At 32.9% G+C, this 15,851-nt stretch overlaps 2 protein-coding genes across 10 annotated transcripts in view; both read left to right on the top strand.

The window, feature by feature from the left end:
• Positions 1–15,851, top strand: part of LOC121386860 (abnormal spindle-like microcephaly-associated protein homolog) — a 158,397-nt gene that overhangs the window by 122,448 nt on the left and 20,098 nt on the right. For 8 of the 9 annotated variants that reach the window (XM_041517885.1, XM_041517890.1, XM_041517886.1 and 5 more), the window contains one exon: positions 11,481–11,639. The exons of the other annotated variant lie outside the window; for it this stretch is intronic. In XM_041517885.1, coding sequence (XP_041373819.1) covers positions 11,481–11,639 — 159 coding nt within the window. The remainder of the gene's footprint in view (positions 1–11,480; positions 11,640–15,851) is intronic. 9 annotated transcript variants of the gene reach the window in all.
• On the top strand, positions 5,977–7,897 carry LOC121386863 (nipped-B-like protein B). The gene has a single exon (XM_041517893.1). It carries the CDS (start codon positions 6,016–6,018, stop codon positions 7,762–7,764), a length of 1,749 nt encoding a protein of 582 aa, XP_041373827.1. The 5' UTR covers positions 5,977–6,015; the 3' UTR covers positions 7,765–7,897.

The raw sequence follows: 15,851 nt of genomic DNA, 5'->3' as shown, positions 1-15,851 counted from the left end.
TTTTGTTTGTTTCCTGGTAATTTTAATAGGAGCAGGGTACTTACTCAGTAGCATGTAGCACAAAGTGGGTCTATAAAAATATTAAATATTGTATTAAAACTTGGTCATATTATGACACTAATTAACAAACGAAAAATGATTCCTTGTCCTCTGTATTTTTGGGGTAAAATGTTTGTTTATATAAATCTATATTCAGTGTACATTATAGAACAAATGATATATTTTCTTAATCTCTAACTTTTAGCTACTCATATAAAGTAGCAGTATTTAAGCTGCCAGTTGAACCCAGTGGTCCACTCACTCTGGGTTGCAGTCTCAGTTACTGGGATGTGAACCATGTACCTGTAGATATATCAGGAAATCTTACTTCCACAAATTTCCTATGAAACTCAGTGGGTGTGCCCAAGACAGTCTACTTGAACCTTCAGTAAATCTCCCTGTCTTGGACATATATTTCCCATGGAAATCAACAGGTGCACCCACGACAGATGTGCTTGAATCTTCAGTGGGTGTAAGCATGTGTAAAATGGTTGATTGATTGATATCAGGGATTTCCTGATTTTCCCAACCATGTGGGACTTTATAGTACCACCAGAAACTGTTCTTGTTTCTCTTCTTTATAGTACCACCAGAAACTGTTCTTGTTTCTCTTCTTTATAGTACCACCAGAAACTGTTCTTGTTTCTCTTCTTTATAGTACCACCAGAAACTGTTCTTGTTTCTCTTCTTTATAGTACCACCAGAAACTGTTTTGTTTCTCTTCTTTATAGTACCACCAGAAACTGTTCTTGTTTCTCTTCTTTATAGTACCACCAGAAACTGTTCTTGTTTCTCTTCTTTATAGTACCACCAGAAACTGTTCTTGTTTCTCTTCTTTATAGTACCACCAGAAACTGTTCTTGTTTCTCTTCTTTATAGTACCACCAGAAACTGTTCTGTTTCTCTTCTTTAATGGACTTTTCAACATGCTGCAATGTTTTCCACTCTCTTTTTTTTTTTTTTTTTTTTGGGGGGGGGGGGGGGGGGGGTGTGATTCCAGACTTTAGTACTACCCAAAAACTATTGTTCTTGTCTTTGTTTTTTTATTTCTTTTGATGAAAAGCTCATATATACTCCCTACTTTTAAAGACCTTGCTAAGTATTTTTTCCAGATTTTTTGTAATTTGGGATTTTAGAATTACCACATAGCTACATGTGTATTTTTTTCCTGATGAAAAGTTAACAGTAACCCCCTACTTTTGAGAACCCAGCTATGACCTACCTGTCTTAAGTTAGATAACATAACAGTAACCCCCTTCTTTTCAAAACCCAGCTATGACCTACGTATCTTAAGTTAGATAACATAAACTCTGTGCCACCAAGGCTAATTTTTATCATTATCTAGGGATTAGTTTTTATTTCATATTTAAGTTGCCTTTTTTATTGCCTGGCACAGTTAAGACCCCTTAATAGCTCTTCTTTATTTATTTCACAGTTATGTGCCTTTAATAGCTTTTCACTTTATTTTTTTACAAGTAGACACCATCTTGTGACTACATAATAATACTGTCTGATTCAAAGCGGATCTGACATTGTGAATCAGCACCAACTGATTTTGATTGTATTTTTTATTCCCGTAAGAATTAAAACCTGAGACACAAAATATGGGTTGAAGGGGGTGGGGTGGTGGTGGGAGACTTACCGGTATACTTTATGATTTTTGGGGGTAATCTTTTATTATGTCTAACTGGGCATATATTTTTTTTATTAAATATAGTTTATAAAACTTTACCTCATTTACCTTGTCATGAAGTTGTAATTATATTCTTAATTTTTATATATAATAGAAATCTACTGTATTTTCTGAATTTTTTTATAATAATATTTAATAATTGATGTGTTTGTTATTATTATTTAAAGTAAAGTCTGCCTATGTTTGTGTAACATGGTGAACTCCTGATACAGCGGTTTTGGACGTAGTCGATATTCGCTGTTATTACCCACATATTCCCATATTTCTTTCTATCAGTATATTACAATGTAACAGAAAAATCAACCTGCATTGAGGGGATTTGAACCACAGTCTCTCAGTATGAGAGACCTGGGGCATAATTCTCTATTAGCTCAGTGGTAGAGTGCTGGTCTCTTACACTGAGAGACCATGGTTCGAATCCCCTCAGTGGAGGTTGATTTTTATGTTACATTACTATATAGAATAGATGATCATCATCAATTTTCTTACTGTCAAAAGCCATTCTTCGATATTGTTGGCTATTTCCTCTGTTTAAAAGTATTAGACTTCAGTTTAAAACTGAGACACGAATTGCTGTTTCTATCACTTATTGTTTGTTACCAAGAATTAAAAACAAACAAAAACATGACAGGTCACTATAACCACTGATAATGACAATGCATAAGTTTATTAAAACTGTGCTTGTGTTTCTATTGTTATGGACTAATTTTGATTCAATTAAACATCGGATGCAGAATTTACGAAGCCTGTTTGTTTTTCAGTGCAGATGTTCAAGTATTGTAAATGTATGTAGTTACACGTGTGTAAGACATAAACAGGCTCTGTATAAATTTGGTCCAAGAAGTCCACACTCAGTCAATGTGTACACTGTGCACTGGATAAGAAGTCCACACTCAGTCAATGTGTACACTGTTCACTGGATAAGTTTACTGCATTGCTGGACTCATTACACCTAATATTTTATAATCTATATCCTGGAAGGATAGTGCATGGTGGAATGTTATTCAATGAATCAATTATAGTCATCTGGCATGTTCTGCTAAAATCATTTCCTAATGCATTGAGCTTAATGGTGGGAAATTATTCAATAGCTAGGACAACTCTATAAAAATGTGAGATAAAAAGGGTTTTAGCCTGTCTAATTATATACTGAACTCCAAAACACACAAGTCATATTTGTAGTTATAAAAAGAAAAAGTTGTTTTGTTTAACAACACCACATTTATTAATCATCAGCTATTGGATGTCACACATGTAATTTCAACATATAGTCTTAGAGAAGAAACCCGGTACATTTTTCCATTAGTAGCAAGGAATCTTTTATATGCACCATCCCACAGACAGGATAGCACATACCACAATCTTTGATATACCAGTCATGGTGCACTGACTGGAACGAGAAATAGCCCAATGGGCCACTAATGGGGATCGATCCCAAACCAACTGCTCATCAAGCGGGCGCTTTTACCACTGGGCTACATCCTGCCCTATAGTTATAAAAAAGACATAGAAGAAAAAAAGAATATATATATATAACTGATTTGGTTAGCTGGATGTATTCTACTAGCCAATAAATAAAGCCCAAATTGTATGCAAGGGTTAGGTTTATTGTGTGTTCTATAGCAACCTCACACGTGTGACAGCAATAACCACTGAACATTGGGTGGTGTGTTTTCAATGGAGTAGAGTACATTTATTACAGTTACATACATGGCAACTATGTGCATGGCATGTGCATCACATTACTTCATTCAGTGAGACACAATTCTGTAACGACTGAGATCACAGTTTACGAAGCAAAGTTGTCTTTGGCTTGTCTGATAATATTTATTACAGTTGCATATATGATAATGTGTTTACTTCAGATGTTTTCAATAGTCTGTCTTTCTCAGTCTGGGTTATCCTTGCATGACATGTACTTCAAATGTACTTTACATGTACTTCACTTGTACTTCACTTATACCATATATGACAGTCTAAAATAAAATAGGCTAGATGCACTCCACTTAATCGGGTATGATTGGTTAAAATAATAGGCCAATATGCAAGCAAGCATGTGCATGCATGTTAATATATATTCACTCACTCACTCACACACAGGAAGTTCCTGCATGCATAGTCACATGCATTATGGTATAGACATAATTCCATGTTTATATTTTATTAAAATTAAATGCATTTTTTATTCATTGAAACAAATAATAGGAAACAAATTCTATATTTATAAAATCTTCATAATATAGATTTCTTTTTTTTACATTAATTATTTTATGTAATCAGTAAATATTTACTTCAGATTTAGGTTTTCAGTGTAATGGTTAGGGTTGTTCCAGTAATTATCAAGAACAGGGGATAGGAAGGGGCCAGAAAGTAGGGATAGGGGTATTTTTATTTATTTTATTCATTTATTTTTATTTTTATTTATTTATTTTTTATTATTTTTTTTGGGGGGTGGGGGGTTAAAAACAACAACCAGAAAAACCAGAAAAATAAATGTACATTATTTGCTTTCATTAATTGGGTTTTTTTTTATATCTGAGTTGGCCCAAAAGTGTAAAACATTTTTTTTGTGCTGTCCTTCCACCCTCATTTGATATTTTATGGAACAGGCCACATTAAATATTTGGTTACAGTTTTAATACAACAAGTCTTTGAAATGTTTGTTTAAAGTTCATATTTGCTATTTATTGTTTATTGTCTTCTTCATCTTTCTCTTTAAATCTAAATCGGAGTAATATATTAAACATCATTAAAAATGCATCACTATAGGAACAACTAATTATTGAGTTTTAAAACCAAAATTTTAAATGATTTTTGGACAACGGCGTTTCAATTTCAAAGAAAAAAAAGAAGACTAACTATAGAAAACTGTTTTATGACCTCAAGTGACTTTTATACGTGGTGCATTTTTAATGATGCTTTGTATATTCCTTTCATTCTTTCTATGTTTTCTGATTTTACTGTTTTAAAAATTCTATCTCTCTTAAATTAGTTTTTAGTCCCCTGCTGTAACGAAGATTTTTTCATATTGTTTTCTGTTTTATACTTTTTAACTGTTAACCCCTTTTAACATTGTGTAGTTTACTTACACAGTATCCTCAAACATCTGATGTCTCCTGCACATTTTAATAGACTATATGTTTTCACTATATCCAAAATGATTTGTTACATTTATACAATGTTTCCAGTAGTTATCGACCTTAATTTCACTTTGAAATGTATACTCCTTGCAACTCTAATACAATTTCCAGCTCAGTTATTTTTATATTTGCACAGACAATATAAACTGAAGTCCAAACTATCAAGATTATTAGTGTACTTTTACAAAAACCAGGCTGTAAATTTAGCAGGATTCTGTACTTCAGCAAAATCCCAGAATTTAGGTCGGAAGCATAAAATTATGAGACAAAATCCCAATATATTTATATTAAATCATGTTTACAATGCTAGCAGAATCCTGGCTTAGCCAGATGGTTTTTACCAAAAACTAAATTAATTTTTGTGAAATCATGCTTGAAAATATGAGTGATTGGCAATTTAATTTCATTCCTGATACTGTAGTCTTAAAACGGATAATGATAGCACAACCTTTGTACTAGTAGTGCCATTTTGTTTTGCACTGAACACAAAATTCTAAAACTGATGAAGAAGACAGTAACACCAGTAATGACAATAGATTTAGTGTTATGATAACGTGTGGTAACTAGTGACTAGTTTAACTTGTTGTCACGTATGTGTAATTGGTCAAGCAGTAATTCAAGAGATCTTAGTATAGGCATTGCCTGTTGGGTGATCCTCAAAGTACAAAGGTTAATAAATATTGTTTTTAAAAAAAAAGTCAGGTCATACAGTAGAAAGTTCTTTTTCAATACTTCTATGGTTAAAGTATAACTGAATGATGATCAATGAATTTCAGTAGTAAAAGGTAATTAATTTTAATTCTCATAATATATCTAATTGGCTGTGTATATATGATTTGTCCTGCTGCCTATCAGGATGATGATGATGATGACAAGGATGATGGCATTAAAGACCCAGAGGTCAAGGTTAAGATGGAAAGCAAAGCCACAGTAGACAAAGGAAAAAATGCAGGTCATGAGAAAGAGACTGAAAGGGACAAAGCACAAAACATGGAAGAAATTGACCTTGACCTTAATGACCCAGAACTTGCAACTGCAGCTTTAAAACTGCAAGCAGGCTTTCGAGGTCGTTTCAAAAATAGAGCTAAGAAACCACCAAACGCTGAACGTGAAGGTAATGCAGAGGTCAAAGGTCAAGGTGCAATGAGTTCCGATATGGAAAAAGATAAAGTTGAAAAGGGAATGGAAAATGGGGTCAAAATTGATGAAAAGGAAAATAGTGAGGAAAATGACCTTGACCTAAATGACCCTGAACTTGCAAGTGCTGCTTTAAAATTGCAGGCAGGCTTTCGAGGTCGCTTCAAAAACAGAGTTAAGAAGCCAGTAAAAGTAGAAGATGATAAAAGTGAAGGTGCTGCAGGTCAAACTGAGATGAGGTCTTATGTGCATAAAGTTGATGAGAAAAAGGAAATAGATAAAAAGGAAAAGAGTGATGAAATTGACCTTGACCTAAATGACCCTGAACTAGCAAGTGCTGCTTTAAAATTACAGGCAGGCTTTCGAGGTCGCTTCAAAAACAAAGTTAAAAAGCCAGTAAAAGTAGAAGATGAGAAAGGTGAAGGTAATACAGAGGTCACAGGTCAAACTGAGATGAGGTCTGATGTGCATAAAGTTGATGATAGAAAGGAAAAGTGCGAGGAAATTGACCTTGACCTAAATGACCCTGAACTTGCATCAGCTGCTTTAAAATTGCAGGCAGGCTTTCGAGGTCGCTTCAAAAATAGAGTTAAGAAGCCAGTAAAAGAAGATGAGAAAGGTGAAGCTAATAGAGAGGTTAAAGGTCAAACTGAGATGATGTCTGATGTGCCTATAGTTGATGATAAAAAGGAAAAGAGCGAGGAAATTGACCTTGACCTAAATGACCCTGAACTTGCATCTGCTGCTTTAAAATTACAGGCAGGCTTTCGAGGTCGCTTCAAAAATAGAGTTAAAAAGCCAGTAAAAGAAGACGAGAAAGGTGTAGGTAATAGAGAGGTTAAAGGTCAAACTGAGATGATGTATGATGTGCCTATAGTTGATGAGAAAAAGGAAAAGAGTGAGGAAATTGACCTTGATCTAAATGACCCTGATCTTGCATCTGCTGCTTTAAAATTACAGGCAGGCTTTCGAGGTCGCTTCAAAAATAGAGTTAAAAAGCCAGTAAAAGAAGACGAGAAAGGTGAAGGTAATAGAGAGGTTAAAAGTCAAACTGAGATGATGTCTGATGTGCCTATAGTTGATGAGAAAAAGGAAAAGAGTGAGGAAATTGACCTTGATCTAAATGACCCTGAGCTTGCAAAAACTGCTTTAAAATTACAGGCTGGTTTTCGGGGTCGCTTCAGTAATAAAAGTAAGAAACCTGTAATCCATGATAAAAAGGATGAAGTGACAAACAGTCAAACTGAACACGTTGAGAAAGAGGTCAAAGTTCAAGGTGACACTAAACCTAGTAAAACTGAAGATATTGACCTTGACCTCAATGACCCTGAACTTGCCAATGCTGCTTTAAAATTACAGGCTGGATTTCGAGGTCGCTTTAAAAATAGAGCTAAGAAACCTGTAAAAGATGATGCAAAAGGGTCTATACAGAATAAAGGTCAGACATTTGTGGAAGACAAAGCTATGACAGATGTTGAGGCAAAGACAAAGGTTGATAATACGGTCAAAGTTGGCTATGTTGAACAAACTAATGAAGTTGACCTTGATCTAAATGACCCTGACCTTGCTACTGCTGCATTAAAAATACAGGCAGGGTTTCGGGGACGTTTGAAAAATAAAACTCAGAAATCTGTGCAGGTTTGTATGAATAAAACTGCATGTCGTGGAGTCAAGATTTTGTATGCAATATATATAACATATACACAGTATTTTTACAGTCACATTCGTTTACTATTGTATCAATATACTGTGTAATATTAAACTGCATGTAAACTGTTGATGAATTTCTCTGTTGTTTATCGTTGTTTGTTGTTGTTTTTGCTTTCTTTATTTCCATTTCATTATTAAAGTATTTGTTTAATTTTTTATTATTATTGCCTAACCCCAGTCCCAAATAACCATGTACAACTTTTGTTTAGTTTCATACTAATATCTTTATTCTATATTTTATGTTTTTATTTTTAAATATGCTTTGCATCTCAACATTTTAAATAGTGTGTTTGTTTATTTTTATTTATTTTGTTTTATATTATTTCTTTTATATTTATATATATATATATAATACTAATCATTCTATGATTAATTGTGCCAAGAAATGTTAAACATGTACATGTGATAATAAATTAATAGCTAAATTAATAACTACTATCAAAATCAGGTTTACAGGCCACCACAACTTGCAGAAAAGATTCTTTAGTTTGTGCACCAGTTATGCCGTATTACTTGGCATTACCAGTTTATTGTTCATGCAAAATGTTTGAAACTATCACCTCACATATATTATTATTATCATAAATATACTGCATGCATGGTTGCCTAATCTTCCAAATAGTTTGTTATAGAACTGACTCATTAAAGTCACCCACACCTTTCTACTCTTTTTTCAGTTAAGTGATAACTTTATTATCTTTCCTTCTTTTTTTTCATTCTTGATTTTATTATAATTAAAAAATAAAACAAATGAGATACAAATGTGTCAACCCATAACAAAATAGTGGATGCATTATCAGTACATTTCATCAAACTTAATGTTTGTTTTAGAAATGACCCATTAAGATGATGGTAAAAAGTATCTTGTTTGAAAAATATCAGTGGTACTTCATATTGTAATATCGTATTGGTTGGATTGAATAAAATATTACTGATTTTTTTATTGATAATTAATTAATTAATGGTTACTGATAAAAATTACTGGAAGGGGTAGAGTTATACCATGTAAGGTTGATGACAGGACATTGTGGCACCATTTGTTTGACTTCATACACAATAAATATATTACATAATGAATATCATATATCTTACCATAATTTCTATACAGATTAATTTTTCATATATAGTACAGTTTTAGTTTTTTAAGTTACAATTTTTCTTACCAAACATATCCAGATGTATTTGCAATATCAAATAAAACATTTCCAATAGTAATTAAATTTACGTTGAAAGTTTTCCAGATTTCTGAAAATGGAAGCACTAAGAACTAGCTGAATATTCTTGTGATATCAAAAGTGATGACATTCCAATAATATCATTCAAATTTAAAAGCAGCTTTTTACATCATTCATGCCTCTATCGAAACAATTGTCAGTTGCATATGATATTGAGCAGACAATGTTATTAACATATCTATATGTTTTTGTTTGTCCAAATGTTCATATTTAAAGAGATGGAAGTAAAAACAGTGTACTATCTATCAAATATAAGATATTAAAGATATTTATATGATATTTATTGTATACAAAGCCAAAACGATGATGCCGCATTGTCCTGTCAATGAGCTTGGGTTAGGAATCACTGGTCAGAAGGTAGCGATGACCACAATATGTGTACATGCTTGCACCAAGCCTAGTGCTTATAAAACCTTTAGAGTCTAGACTGGAGACTCTAATAGAGTCTGAGACAGTAATGTCATGACGACGCCATACAAGTTGTATGTGTGTGACGTCATTAGAGATCGAGTCTGGACTCTAATAGAGTCTGAGACAGTAATGTCATGACGACGCCATACAAGTTGTATGTGTGTGACGTCATTAGAGATCGAGTCTGGACTCTAATAGAGTCTGAGACAGTAATGTCATGACGACGCCATACAAGTTGTATGTGTGTGACGTCATTAGAGATCGAGTCTGGACTCTAATAGAGTCTGAGACAGTAATGTCATGACGACGCCATACAAGTTGTATGTGTGTGACGTCATTAGAGATCGAGTCTGGACTCTAATAGAGTCTGAGACAGTAATGTCATGACGATGCCATACAAGTTGTATGTGTGTGACGTCATTAGAGATCGAGGCTGGATGCCAAAAGTTTTATAAGCATGGGCCCTGATAATATCACAATGCTAGATTGTTGTTCTGTTAGTTTAAAAATATATATGTTTATTCATTATCTTGTTATAAAGGATAATGATCAAGGCTTTAAAATGGTGGTTATAAAAATTGTGATCTATCATTACAGAACATTTATAATCTTCATATTGTACTGAAGTCTTTGAAAGAAGACGTTTTTAATTTAATTTATTTATTTTACTTTATTTTCTTGTTTATATCAAATTAAGGTTCAAGTGTGCTGTCCTGGGTGTATATATATATATATAGTTCAGATATCTGGGCTGTCTGTCCAGCACTATTGTTGATGGTTGACAGTTAATGATATAGGTGTTGGTGTAGTGGTTTCATACCTCTCTTTTGATAAGAAGTTGATACTGAGATAGGAATCCAGTATCTTAAAGTTGGTAACAGATCATCTCTGAGTAACTTAAAAACATTTAAGAGTTCTTGAGTTATTTAAAGAAATTACAGACCATTCTTCAGTTATTCAAAGACATTACAAACCATTCTTGAGTCATTTAAAACAAATTATGGACAATTCTTGAGCTATATTTCGAGTTATTAAAAACAACTGGAGACCATGCTTGAGTTATTTAAAGACATATTATAGACAATTCTTAGATTAAGAAATTACAGACCATTTTTGAGTTGTTTAATGAAATGACACATCATTAATGAGGTATTTAAAGAAATTAGAGACTAATTTAAAGTATATATCCTTGAGTTATTTAAAGAAATAGCTGGCCCTTGATTGAGTAACCTTTGAGTTATTTAAAGAAATTACAGACCATTCTTGAGTTATTTCAAGAAATGACAGATATATAGACAATATATTATTTAAAGACCTAACAGTAGAACCTTGAGGGTTTTTTTTAATGGAAATAACAGACCATCCTTGGATTTTCTCAACATTTATATAGGCACATAATAATTTTGATTTTGCTTCAATAGTATTTATGACTAAAAATAATACATTACAGTGATGTAATGGCTTTTGTTATTTTAGATTGATTAATGTATGTAGTATTGTAGTTTTTATTATTATTATTATTAATTTTATTAATATAGATATATTTCAATAAATAATATTCTTATAATGGTGGAAACTTCGATATTGTAGATTTTTTGACAAATATTTGAATGTTTGAATGTTTGGTCTTTTATTTCATATATAGATAAATATATGTTAGATAGATTTCTATTCAGACTGCATGTTGTTATGTGTGTCAAAAACATTTATTTTAAACAGAATTGTAAGACTAAAAACAGATTTTGAGACATTTCATTACTGTAAATAGATTAATATTGTATATTTAAAAAAAATAAAAAAAATTGTAACTTTATTATTAATAATATTGTTATTTGTGTAACATACAATTAAGTAATTTTAATATGACTAAGCACAATATCAAAAATATTTAAGAATCTGAATATACAAATACATGTAATAAAAACTGCAGCACTTATATATATATAAAAATATTATTAATATATACCAGCAGTATATATCAACATAAACAATACAACATTTTTTAATTTGAAAATAAATTCCTGAATACTTCTTATTGTAAAAGAATATCAAACTAATTGTCATGGCAATGGGCACAAACAGTTGATTGGACAAATTTGTTCTGTCTGTGACTAGGAAGTGAAAACTGACCAGGAATTGCCTGACATTCAGAAAGAGGAAGAAATAATCGATATTGACCTCAACGACCCGGAAGTTGAAAAGGCTGCAGAAAAGATTCAGGCATCGTTTAAAGGGTTCAAGGCACGGAAAGAGGTGCAGGCCCTCCGAGAACATGTAAGAGATGTAGAGTAGTGTAGATTGTACATAGTCTGTAGTCCGTTTACGTCAAAAGGGAACCGATGAATTGGCATGTAATGTTATAATCAATCAAGTTAAAATTCATATTAAAACATTAAGTTTTAAACTTACACCTACTCAAATAACTTTTTTTAAAGAAAAAATATCAGTGTAAATAGCATCAAATTGCATAGGTTAAATTTAATTTTCTGATACAGGTATGAAAACAACTGATGGAACAGCCAGGTAAAGCAGACACCATTCTACCTTTCTAGTCTCTATGTACTGTATTATCGATTACTTGGCTGTTCTAGCATTCTGGCTTCACCCCCATATTGAAAATGAGATTTAATCTGTATAATCTGATGTTAGTTTCTTAATAAACGTCTTTATTTAAATAGATTTTTATTGAGTTGGTATGGGTTTAAAACTCAATAATATGCTTTAATATGAGTCTTAGCATTGTTCATTACAGAGTTATATGCCATTTCATCAGTTCTCTTTTAATGCAGACAGACTATACAACACGTTCATGACTTCTCTTATAATAAGCATCCAATGTTACAGCTGGGGAACATGATTCTACAATATTGCAGGCATCCAAGTAAGCAATGTGTCTGGTAACCCAAGTACAGGTTACCACAAAACACAGACCTGGACCCTGTTCCACAAAGGGATCTTAGCCCTAAGATTAGCCTAAGGGGCATCCATAATTTTCAACATTTTCACAAGTGTACAAAGAGTACACTTTTGACCAACCCCCTCCCCCCCCCCCCCCATAAAAGTGTACATCTTCCAAATGAAAAATGTTGATCGACATTTTTAATTAAAAAAAAAAGTGTAAGCTGGCCCCTTAACCCCCCCCCCCCCTCCCCAAACAATATTATTGACAATATTAACACAGATTCTTTCTCATGCGCATGGATAAAATAACTACGCAAGAAAAAAAATGTGTGCTTTGGCTGTGACGTCACAATTGGAAATTTATATATAATTTTCCCTAATACTTTGTAAGGCTATTGATCCATTTTATATGAAGCCCTGTAGGCTCCAGCTTCCCTTTAATACCATACATTCCTTCACTATACACACTGATACAAACATTTATTGTTCAATGATGTCACTGTTTTCACTGTACTGATACTGTATGTGTGCATCTAAATATCATTTAATCGATCAAATTATAGATGGTGTAATTTTAGTTTAATAAGACTTTGTGGAGAAAGAAATACCATTCTTGACTTTTTTGACATGTGGTAACCACTTGTTAACCTGAACAACTGTTCTCGACTCAGTTCGATGCCTGATAATTAATACACATTTATGTTATATTAATGTTCTCCAAACGATGGCAGGTTAATGGCTGCCAAAACATTGGATAATTATTGTAACAGAACTATTGTAATTAGAGCTGGGCGGTATTGAAATTTGAGGTTCGGTATTGGTATTTTGGGGTGATTTACCTCAGTATCAATACGTTATTCGGTATTGACACAATACCAATACTGATACCGATATCCAGTGGTATTTTTGGTATACTCAGCTTTAAATACATACCTGAGTTAAGTCTCACCCACTAAGTTTATCTAAATAAAATAATTTTTTATATTTTGCGTTTGTCAGATATATTGTTAGTGCTTACTAAATGGTGGGAAATTTTTAGTATTTTGATATTTGCTCAGTAAATTGGTATTGATATGATACCGATACCGAATGGTACATACGGTATACCGGCCAGCTCTAATTGTAATGAACATGTTGTTTAACTTGTTGCATTTTGGGATTTTCATGTAGTAGACCTACGATGGAAATCCTGACAGCAAGATGTAGCTGTAGCTGTAGCTGTAGCTGTAGCTGTAGAGTTTAGTTCTGGTGTCAGTAGTATCAGTGAAAGAGTGGAAGTTGAATTGTACATGTAATCGGAAATTTCTCATTCACTAAACTGTGCAAAGGTAAGTGATGTATAAAGTCTTTATGTAATGCTAGATTCAGATTACCTACCGGTCCAAACATCAAAGACTATAGGTTTCATTTCCATCCGTCCATCTGTGTGTCTGTCTACTTGTCTGTCTGTCTTGTCTGTCTGTCTGCTTGTCTGTCTTGTCTTTCTGTCTTGTCTGTCAGTCTGTCTTGTCTATCCATCTATCCACGTATAGTTTTCCAGATTTAAAAACAATTTCCAATGCCTCAAGCAATTGAGTTGAACTTTTTTTATTTGGGTTTATCCTGTCGAGTTACAGATCAAATTTGACTTTCATAGGAATTTATTCAAGGGCCAGAACTCTGTCAGAAATGGAATTTATCCATGATAGACAATAGTTATGGCCCTTGAAAAAAGAATATTTGTGGGGCCCGGTATATAGGGAATATGTATTGATGTATTTGTTTAAACAATACAACTGTATTCAAAATTTATATACAGTTAATTTGGTTTTAGCTCTGATAGGAACAGGAAATATAAAGTGTGGTCGATACCCAGACTATAAGGAACTTATTCCCAAAATTAGAAAATAAATGTTTTACGGGGTTTTGGGGTTTTTTTTTTAAATGTTCATGAAAATAACATGATGTTCATACTAACCAGATGTTTTTGCACAAAAGCTAATCATTAAAAAAATGTTTGTAATAATTAAATTAACCTAACTGATTTTTTGTTTTTGTTTTTGTTTTATAATTAATGGTTGTAGATTGTAATGACATCACATAATATGACATGTAAGTACTATGTTTATGATAATGACGTCAATACATCATACGTTAATTGTATGCACATTTACAATGAACAAGAAACATCACTGATTATTTGTGTTTATTAAAGTTATGTATGTTCTAGGTCAAGGTCTTGTGGATTTTGCTGGAAATTCAGATCATATAGTGCTACAAAACAAATTTCTGTATTCTTTTTCTTTGATGAGAAATTCACAACATCAAGATCCCTATTGGTTGGCCCATTGGGTTATTTTTCATCTAGCCAGTGTACCATGACTGGTGTGACAAAGACAATATTTAAACCCTATATTATTCAAAACCTTAGAAAGTTTATTTTTTATTTTTTCCCAAGGTCATTTTCATCCCAGGAGGTAACAGACATGATGTGTCATTTATAGTGATGAATATTTTTTTAAATTTCGTATTGAGATATATTGCGACACAGGAACCGAAATTGTGATATGTACTACGAATTATTGCGAAGACCAATTCTCATTAATTTATTAGAATTTTTAAAGTGCTCTAATTTCAAGTATATTTTGTATCACTTAATAATATGATACACCAGTCAGTCAAAATTCATTCCAAACAAGTGAAAGTATTGTGCAATATACCGCTACACTAGAAAAATATTGTGATACGTATTGTTCAAAATGTGTATTACGATATACTGGTTATACCACATGTACCACACATCTCTAGTCATTTGGGGCGGGATTTAGCTCAGGCGGTTGAGTGCTCGCTTGAGGTGCTTGCATCACAGGATCGAACCTCCTCGGTGAATCCATTCAACTGATTGAATTTTTTCTCGTTCCAACCAGTGCACCACAAGTGGACAAAGGCTGTGGTATGTGCTTTCCTGTCTGTGGGAACATACATATACAAGATTCTTTGCTGCATTAGAGAAAAATGTAGCGAGTTTCCTCTGATGACTACCATACGTGTCAAAATTACCAAATGTTTGACATCCAATAGCTGTATGATTATTAATCAATGTACTCTAGTGGTGTCGTTAAACAGAACACATTTTAACTCTAGTCATTGATACATGAAACACACAAGAACATACTACACTACAGTGCACTCCCTTTAAAAATAACCTTTGAGATGACACACAAGAACATACTACACTACAATGCACTCCCTTTAAAAATAACCTTTGAGATGACACACACAAGAACATACTACACTACAGTGCACTCCCTTTAAAAATAACCTTTGAGATGACACACAAGAACATACTACACTACAGTGCACTCCCTTTAAAAATAACCTTTGAGATGACACACAAGAACATACTACACTACAGTGCACTCCCTTCAAAAATAACCTTTGAGATGACACACACAAGAACATACTACACTACAGTGCACTCCCTTTAAAAATAACCTTTGAGATGACACACAAGAACATACTACACTACAGTGCACTCCCTTTAAAAATAACCTTTGAGATGACACACACAAGAACATACTACACTACAGTGCACTCCCTTTAAAA

The sequence above is a fragment of the Gigantopelta aegis genome, chromosome 12 (genome assembly GCF_016097555.1).
Source record: "Gigantopelta aegis isolate Gae_Host chromosome 12, Gae_host_genome, whole genome shotgun sequence".
NCBI lineage: Eukaryota > Metazoa > Mollusca > Gastropoda > Neomphalida > Peltospiridae > Gigantopelta > Gigantopelta aegis.
Note: the sequence above shows the minus strand (reverse complement) of the source record. Positions and strands in the feature narration are given on the sequence as shown.

Excerpts from the sequence above, each read along its gene's own strand:
- LOC121386863 (XM_041517893.1), top strand. The coding sequence starts at position 6,016 with ATGAGTTCCGATATGGAAAAAGATAAAGTTGAAAAGGGAATGGAAAAT.